General features: G+C 44.9%; 1 protein-coding gene across 3 annotated transcripts in view; it reads right to left on the bottom strand.

Annotated features, from left to right (window-relative positions):
• Window positions 1-9,539, bottom strand: part of mob2a (MOB kinase activator 2a) — a 54,610-nt gene that overhangs the window by 29,018 nt on the left and 16,053 nt on the right. The window contains exon 1 of one of the 3 annotated variants that reach the window (XM_005947391.3): window positions 3,635-3,980. The exons of 1 other annotated variant lie outside the window; for it this stretch is intronic. In XM_005947391.3, coding sequence (XP_005947453.1) covers window positions 3,635-3,672 — 38 coding nt within the window. In that variant the 5' untranslated portion in view covers window positions 3,673-3,980. Of the gene's footprint in view, window positions 1-678; window positions 3,608-3,634; window positions 3,981-9,539 lie in introns of those variants that run through there. One more of the 3 variants, XM_005947390.3, reaches the window with a different exon arrangement.

The raw sequence follows: 9,539 nt of genomic DNA, 5'->3' as shown, positions 1-9,539 counted from the left end.
CTGATCAGCTGAACAGGGGGGGGGGACAAAAAAAAAACAAACTGGGAACATTTACTTTTTTCTTTTAAAGAGCAAAGTCTGTTAAGTCCAGTGTTCTGCAAACACCAGGGGAAACAGAAGAAGAGGAAAAACGTTCCCCTGTCCCTTTATGCTGGAACACTGTGTCCAAAAAAAACAAACAGTGTTGCACAGCCAAAGGGGCACACAACAGGATGAGAGGAGAAGCTGGGCAAGCATGACTGACGAGCTACCTTTTGGCTCTATTCCATTTTATTTCAACCAGTTCTAACCTACCCTCCAAACAAAACCCATAACCTCCAAAGTCTAGCACTCCGCTTCTCTGTTCAGCTATCGGAGGCTGGCTATGAGCCATCGACATCCCCTTGTCTGCAACTCCGTGCCTCCCCCCCTCCTCTTGCCCTCCCCACAATTCAAGATACAGTGTGTGTCTGACTACAGCAGAATATCTGCCTGTTACAGCAGCAGTGTCCTCAAAAGTCTCCCCCAAACCGCAGCACAATAACAGAGAGCGAGTGGGCAGGAGAGGAAACGGGAGGAGGGATCAGATGGAGAAGTTGAAGTTTAACTTAAAGACTGCTAGAAATTATACTCTCAACAGCAAGAAACAACAAGAACAAAAGGGGAATGAAAGGTCAACAGTCGACACGTAAAATATACCTATAGAAGAAGCAGTCACAGCACACCAGCACCCCCATCCAGCAGTCGATCAAGCAGAGCCAAGGTGACGATGCTCCAAACCACAGCACCCTATATACCGTTTCACCTCCCCGTTTTTGCTCCCGTTTGAAACTCTGCTACAGGTGCACCAGGAAAACTGCTCCCAGCTCCAACGTAGCACTGAGTGTAATCATATGTCTGCTGCAAAGACCTTCGACTTCAACGCAGGTCACTCACGAAGCTGGCCGGACGGGCAGAGAAAAACACCTCAAAACAAACAACCATTCACAAAACTAGACGCACTTCTCTGAGCAGGTTTCTCTTTCTCGCTCCTTTCCAACTACTGCAACTGCCTGCTTCACTTTCACACTCTTGCGCTCGCTCTCTCTCCCTCTCTCCCTCCCTCCCACTTGCTGGCTCACACTTGAAAGGCGGGAAGATTAGCTTGGCAAACAGAGTCCCATAAACAAACTGCTGACTGCTGGGCAGTACATGGTGGACTGCAGGGTAGAGCGAAAAGGAGGGACATTGGGGGGCAGGGGATGAAAATCCCTGGGAGGCAGTAATCTTGACATCTGTATACATCCTAAACAAGGGCTAAACATCCCATCTCCACCCATCGCAGACCAAACACACAATGTTTACTAAATCGAAGTCTGAGTCAAATCCTGTCCAACCTCTGCAGAAAGTCGAGGAGTTCAGGAAGCTGACAGACTCGCAGTTTTGCACCGTCATCGTAACTGCAGAAAGGTGATTGCCAGCTCTTGCATTAATATCGAGAAAGGACTGAACACGGGAATGAACACGCAGCACAAGGTTATACGGCGTTTTGAGCACATATAAGTGCCTGTGACTGTTCATTCATATAAATGATGCATAGGTACGGTAAGGGAGGGGATAGCGCAGAGACAAGCCTCCAGGAAGTGAGCCAATCACTGCAGAGTACTCTAGTTATGATGCGGGCAAATAAGGAGAAGGACACAAATAAAAACATTCAGCTTCTTTTGCTCCCCATCATTCACTTCCTCACTGCTCAAAACACACATAAGCACTTTAAGGGACTGCAGAGAACAGATCAATGTCTGCTGCTTAAATCGAAGGCTTCAGACACACCAGACAAACACAGGATTAACTGAGCATAACGAAGGCAGCCTATGCCAGTGAATACTGACGCTTCAATGTCAAAGAGACCGAATCCACTCTGCTGTTTAGTGAAAACAAATCACTGCAGCCTGCCAAGAAAAAGACTGAGATAGCAGAGCCAGGAGACAGTCACCTTCAGAAGATGGCAGTTATGTAACCGCAGCAAGGGGGGGGGCTTTGCTCTTTTTCTGCCGTTGAGTTCTCAAAGAAGCTCTGAACTGTGAGATGAATGTGGAAAACAAACAAACAAACAAACAAGCCAGCAGTGATTGTAGACTCTCTCGCCTAACCTATTCTTACCCTGCTGCGCACAAGTCTTTGAGATGCAAGATGACAAAGAAGCACCGCAGCAGCAATGACGTCAGCTCTCCTCCTCCTCATCTTCTTCCTTCTGCTCCCTGGAGAAGTGCTAACAGGAGCTTCAGCTTTAAGGCCTCCTCTGTCATAGCTTAATTATTCCTCTCTCTCTCTCACCTGCATCCACACAGATGTGAAAGTATATGTGGAGCATGACTACATCACACACACACTTCCTAAGTGAAAAAAAGAAAGAGGTGGAGCACGTATGCAGTGATAATATCACTTGCATTTTCAACCGCGTGATGAAATGAGTGTTGGCACTCGTTAGCTCCCTTTGTTTCCAAGCACCTGAGAGTCAGGATGTGGTGTGTGTGTGTGTGTGTGTGTGTGTGTGTGTGTGTGTGTGTGTGTGTGTGTGTGTGTGTGTATAAAGCACAGCGGAAAGTCCTACATCTTATAACAAGCCAAAGGGGAAAAGGAGTGCCAAGGGGAAAGGGGAAGAAATGAAACTGCCATTAAATCAACTGTCACTTTCAACAATGTGACCAGCTTCTTGTGGGTCTCCATCTGCATGTGTTTTTGCCAAATAAGTCAAGCCAACCATAAAATCAAGACATCCGGAGTAACGGTTGCACGGGCTGTGCATGACTCATTTGGAGGAAAGCAGAAAAAACGTTTTTGTACAAACGTGTGACTTGGACTGATAACGATGAGGAGAGAGAAAGAGACAAAGTGAACCGATGAGCAGTGGAAAGACCTGACTCGTGATTGGTTTTGAAACACTGGTATATGAATGAAGGCTGTTGCAACCATGCAAAGGCAAGGTCGGTTGGGGAGGGGGGGCAGAGGTACATCATTCATGCCGCTACATACAAAGTTGCTAGGTGATGTAACCTCAAGAAAGGGTATTCCTGGGAAGGGGAAAGCGAGGGGAGGATAAAGAAGGGAGAGAGGGACGAAACACCGTTTCACTAAGTGAAAAGAGGGAAAACAAAAGAAAGAGCCCAACCCCTAAAAAAGCGAGACCAACAGGTTTTTCTCCCCATCCAGCTACAGAAACTTGAATTACACATGAGTACCACGCTGGTGAAAGGGCACCAACGGTTAAACGAGCTGACACACTAAAGGATTTAACAGCCGTCTGATCAACCAATGCTTTTAAGGTAATCAACTCTGAGGCTGTCATTAAAATGACAAACTCACTCAAATTGTGTAAGTGCATTATAAATAAATACAAAGTTTCCTCTAATGTCCACGCCAGCAGAGACCAAGCCTTCAAAGACTCAAGCTGCAGCTAATACCACAGCAATATCGCTGATGTTGCAGTAGAAAAGTAGCCAAACTCTCCGTTAGCAACATGAAGCGTTACTCTAGAACATTACAGAGATGCCATAAAGAGACCTCGGAGCACTACGAGAGAACGTGAACTGATTTAGGAGCTCAGGATATGACAACACGTCTCCCCCCGCGCTCCATACAGACACACGCTGGCAGCACTGCTCCGCACTCTTACCTATTTAACGTATAGGACCCGTTCCTTTTGAATCTCATCCTGGATGACAGGAAGCGGATAAAGAAATCCAGAATTGATGGTGTTTCTTTCTTACTGTCGCACCTCGAAACAAACGAACCGCGCCGCGTCTCCCTCCGGACCGCTGCAGAACAAACAAACGCCTTTTTCTCGTTTTTTGTTGCAGACCTCTCCCTCTCTCTCACTCCTCCACAACTGTTTCTTTCTACCGTTCCTCTCCCCAGTCCTCCACTCCGTCGCCTCCTTCTTTTCTTCCTCCTCCTACTCCTTTGGTTCCCGACTCGATTTAGTTTCCGTGCATGGGGCAGGGTTAACGAGTCTTCATGCTGCAGGAGTTGCGATTAGAACAAAGCCAGACCTCGTACCGGTGACATGTGGTCGGTGTAAGTTGGAAAAAATCTAGTGATATTAACACGAAGTCTGGTTGAGACTGCTCGGCTTTGTGTCCACAGCCTCGCTGACGCAAACCACCGCGCTTTACTCCAAAAGAGAGGAAAGCAATGTAACTTGAATCCTTTCAATATTCCCACATCTACATCCCTTCCTCAGGCTCCACTCGGCGGCATAAAACCGATATAAAAGTGACCCCTAAACACAATAAAACATAAAAAAAAAAAAAAAAAACCCAAAAAAGGTCCCTTTATGGAGAATGATGATCGAAGCGAGTCGGTTTTCTTCTCTCCACACAGGGTCCCGCGGAGGATCTCATGTTTCAACCGCGTTTCCTATCAGCGGAGCTAAAAATACACATTTATATTCCTCCATATAGGCTGAACGCAAACCAGACGCCACCACCCCAACACGGATCTTGTCAGCGCCTGAAGGGTGAGACAGATTTGACGCTAAGAATAGGGCTGAGGATCCATTAATGCCATTTAAATCCAAAGTAGTCCTTCCAGGTGTATCTGTGGCTTTCTAACGCGCATATAGTCACTTTACATTAAACTCCAGGAGCACTATTCGGCTCTTTTGTTACTGGCATATAAACACTGGATTAAGATTTTAACAGGATGTGGTTTAATAAAGAAAAACTACGGTAATCACAGCTGATTACATGGTTGGTTTGTAATGATAAAAAGGGGGTGGGTGGGTATGCCTATTAATCCCCATCTACTATACCAAGGAACTCTTGACCGTGCATTAGGTACAGATGAGCACAATGATCAATCCTGACTTGCTAGTGAGTAATAGCCACATTTTTTCCCAGCACCTTCCTCAGAAATGATAATGAAATGAGTTGGAGGATAATTTAAGCGGACATAAAGGTGAGACTGGATCCCCTCAAGCTAGGCCCATGTGTGTCTGTTTCCATCCTGAAGGAAAAAAAAAAAAAAAGCTCTTTCACCTGGCAGATAATCTTCACACCACCTGATAATCTGTGTACACCGACTACAACCAAAGATAAAGCAAAGCTGTTGTTTTGTCAAGCTTGGCTTTTTAATGGATTTATTAAAAAAACAAAAACTGTTTGGAGGAGTTGGAGAGGAGAAAAGAGGGCAAGAACTGAGCTAAAATTTGGTAGACAGCCAGACCACAGAAAGCGAAGAGGAGATGTGGTTTTCTTATACGGCTGAGTAAGCTTTGAGAAGGGGAAGATGACATGCAATGAAGGCTCAAAATCCAGGACAGCATTGTGTGTTGCAGTAACGGCAAATTAGGGTTTTAGAAATGTTACATTTGCTCTAAATTCTCCAACAGCAGCTTAATTACAGGGAAAGCCCAGATAATCTAGGAGGATATGGTTTAAAAAAATCCTAAGTTACTTGGTTAATAATTTCTCTAATAGCAAAATAAAAGATCTCATTACGTTTTGCGCACGTGTCCTGAGGGATGAGAAGCACAAAATAATGAATCCAGGCACGTGGTTAAGTTTAAAAGTAATCCAACTTATTCCGCATTACATCATATATAAGTGCAAAAGTGCAGTGTGGCATTTGTGTGTGTGTTTCCTCTGCTGCCGCAAAATACTCGGGACTGGTTTCATAGCTCCAAGTCGTTTATTACAATAAGGGCAGCTTGGCACCAAAAGTGCTGATCAATGGCACTGCTGTAGCTGCTCCATCAGTCACTGCAGAGTTGCACAACAGCAGCTGGAGGTAGAGAAGAGGAGGAGGAAGACAACAGGAGGCAGGAGTATGAGGGAGAATATCAACAGCAAGAAAACGTGACTTTTAAAAGGTGTGGGGCAGTGAACACTGCAGACCACGGAGGCACAATTAGCATGGGTTTTATTGATGCTCCTCCTATTCAGTCTTCCTGCTTCCTGCACCTCAACTATCCCTGATTTTATTGCTCTGTTTGCAGCCCCTTCATTAAGTTAATTTGAGCTTTCTTCTTCTGCAATTCTTCTGCTGATTCCTCCATTTCCTCCACCTGGCATCACTTCTCTCCATCCAGCCCATCCCTCCCTACACTCTTATTCTTGTTGTGCAACAATGTGGTGAACTGTAAGTGCATCTCCTTGCATACTGATGAGGATAAAAGGTGCCAGCCAAACAGCAATGCCTTTACTCTCTCCCTCTCTTTTTTTTCCCTGTCTAAAAGATGAAGCTTCTGAGGGCACAGAGGTTAAAATAAAATACCCATAAACCATCTCTGTTCATTTCTCTGCCTCGTTTTTAATGACAGGGAAGCTTCCAGAAAGCGGTCATCATTGGCTGGTGTGTGGCTGTGGAATAGCCCTGCCCCCTTCAACCCTCGCTCCTGCTCTGAAGCTTTCCAGGAATACTCTGGTGGACCGCAATGCACAAACACACACAGACACACACAGTATATCAAGGCTCCAGGAACCTGAGTGCATGTATAAGAAGAGAGGCCAGCTTTAGAGTCTCCAAGTTTCCCAGCACTGACAGAGGTGATACTGACAGAAACCACACAACTCCCTACTTCAGTGCCAAAAAAGTCTTACGAAACCACTACCATGTTTGTATTATGCAATTTAATGTACATAGGGTTTTGCTGCCAAGAACCAAACACATGCTGTTTTTCTTTCCAACACAAGTGGGCACACTCCAAAAATGTTTACGCACACAAAAACAGCACAGCAGAGGTATATGTGAGCTGGGGCCGAGCCAAGCGGTGTGGTATGAAAGAGCCTATATATACACAGCCAGGCTGGGTGACGCCAGGAGGCGGTCGGTCTTTCTGTGTGTGTCTGTCTTTCACATCGTGGCCTGAAACAGAAGCAAGAGAACTGCTTGTCCACCTCTTTGGGCTTCTGCCACCAGGATGGGTAGCACCACAAAGCCTGTGAAGATAGATTCATGAGGGGCAGATGTGACACAGTAAATTAAAAGACAGTGGTGATTTTATTTTCTCAGGATGGTGGGACTTTGGTGCCACCTGCTGTTAAAAAGAAATAATGTACTGCTCAAGCGAAAGTAAACGCTTTCTCATTATTCCTATGGCACGCATGAGCTGAGAAACAGTCATGAGAGAAAGACGGCAGGAAGGGGAGGAAAGCTGCAGGAAGAGGTGCGGGCCGCCGCTGATGTCCTGACGACTGGTATGCTGTCTGGTATTGCTGGCATGTGAATAAAGGCTTTGAATTAGAGATAAAGGGAAAAAGAGAAGACAGATGACGGAGGAAGGCTATGTCAAGAAGATCCGGGCCCTCAGTGTCATGGTATTGCTGATATGTGAAAGGCAGGACGTTATGACATGAATGACAGGAGCCAATGAGAAGCAAGGACTCTGCAGAAGACGTTTGCAGGCTAAAAAAATGGTTACACACTGATGGGAATAAACTATAGATGAGAGGACACAATGAGGACTTGAACCGCCCACTTTGTGTGTGTGTTTTAGGGGAAAAACAGAGCATGCCTCAGCACAAATAAGAACAGAACTAGTGATCCCAATCAGCCTCAGGCTGGTGGTGTACTGGTATCACTGGTTTAAAACTGCAGCTGCTTGGTATAGTCATGTGATACTGGACTGCATCGAGCCTGGTGCACACTGGGAAGGCCTGCAAGCCATGATTATGCAACAACAAGATCTGATTTCATGCCCACTGGATCTCTCCTCTCCTTCAGTTATCTCAACTCGTACTTTATCTACATTTATCCAGCAACCAGAGTATCTTCATCGCTTTTCTCAGTCTTCAACACACATGAGACTGAGCATATTCCACCATCTCTTGGAAAATAGTGACCTTATATGACCTGCTAAAAATCAATGATTAAGCAAATGAAGTTACCCAACTCCTAGCAGGTAATCATTTTTTATCCACAGACATGTTCCTTTCTGGTGAAAAGTCATGTAACCTGTAGATGTGCTGCCCTCTTGTGGCATTAAAAAACAGCTTAAAACCACATTCTATGGACATCACTATAAGTTCTTAGTCTTTTCTCTTAGAAAAGAGAGCCACAGCTGTGCTTTACTTCCTATGATTGTAGAAAGAGAAAAATGGAGCCTGGCCAACTGGTCGGACCAGCTAAGGATGGTCTAGACGATAACAGATATAGAGGAGCATGAACTCCAGCTGTAACATCTGAACTTGAAGACAAAACATAAACGTCCTTGTTAGAGGATTCTTTCACTCACATTTAAATAACATTCAAGGCTATTTTTACTTATCTCACATTTTACATCACAAAAAGAGGCAGTCATCTGTGCAGTCAACTCGCACGCCATACCTTTCCAGACCATACATACTGGTGTGGCTGTTAAATCTGGGACCGGATCAATGCAGGACTCCATCAGAGGCTCACACTATGTGAGTGAGTGTGTTTTTGTTTTTTTTAATTAAAAAAAACATTTTAAGATTACAGTGGCAAAAACATCCTTTAAAAGTTTTTCTGCACTAAAGATTTAAAATGGATTAAAAACTTGGAAAATCTATACTACAGTACACATATAGTTTTTTTAGTTATTTTTATACTTTATTGCAACATTGATTAGTTTTATTTATTTATTTTTTATTGACAGCAGGCTCTATATGAATGCCCTAATTGTTGCCGTTATGGCCTCTTGTCCCCTTATTAATTTCACTGCAATACTGAACTTCATAATTTTCATTCTCTACTTAAAACATAATGCACAGCAACTGCATCACTAAGCTTCATGCAAACATTTTGTGTACATCACGCTGGTTTGTACAGTGTTAACTATTGGACAGTGACCCTTTGTGATCAAACACTGAGCTGTGTAATACGAATGAGGCTGTGTGTAACTTAGACTCAAATTCCAGAAATAATTTATTCAACCGCGGGGTTGTGTGAAAATGCCACAGAAAGTGTTTGCTGAGCAAATGGAGCATCTCTAGTTTAGCCCCAAACAGCTCTATGCTAATGCCGAAAAACTCCTTCCCCAGGAAACTGAGCCCGACACTGGAAACCCACTGAAACACTGACAGTGCTGAAGTATGTAGCCCACACCTGACAGTGGTTATGCAACAGCTGGCATGTTCAGCAGTGTGTTTGTATGAAGACTAGCATTGTCCAGGTTGCAGCTACTGTGCAGTCTGTGGAGACCAGTGACCAAACGCCTCTGTGCAAACTGCTCACCTTTTAGCTGTTGGGCGATTGTGGCTCACGAGTTGGCAGTTTGTCTTGTAATCGGAAGGTTGCCGGTTTGAGCCCCGGCTCAGACAGTCTCAGTCGTTGTGTCCTTGGGCAAGACACCTCACCCGTTGCCTACTGGTGGTGGTCAGAGGGCCTGGTTGCGCCAGTGTCCGGCAGCCTCGCCTCTGTCAGTGCCCACAGCTAACGCACCCATGTGTGTGAATGGGTATATGATTGTGTAAGGACCAAGTAAAGCGCTATACAAATACAGACCATTTACCATAGCATCTTTCTTAGGCAAAATGGCAAAATCTGCTCACACAATCAGTCATCACAGAGATTGCTGGGTGCTGAAACAAACAACGAGACGATATCACTCACAGCAC

The sequence above is a fragment of the Haplochromis burtoni genome, unplaced genomic scaffold, assembly GCF_018398535.1.
Source record: "Haplochromis burtoni strain Fernald_Lab_line unplaced genomic scaffold, NCSU_Asbu1 Contig_526, whole genome shotgun sequence".
Lineage (NCBI taxonomy): Eukaryota > Metazoa > Chordata > Actinopteri > Cichliformes > Cichlidae > Haplochromis > Haplochromis burtoni.
The sequence above is the reverse complement of the archived record's forward strand: the minus strand, read 5'-3'. Positions and strand labels throughout refer to the sequence as shown.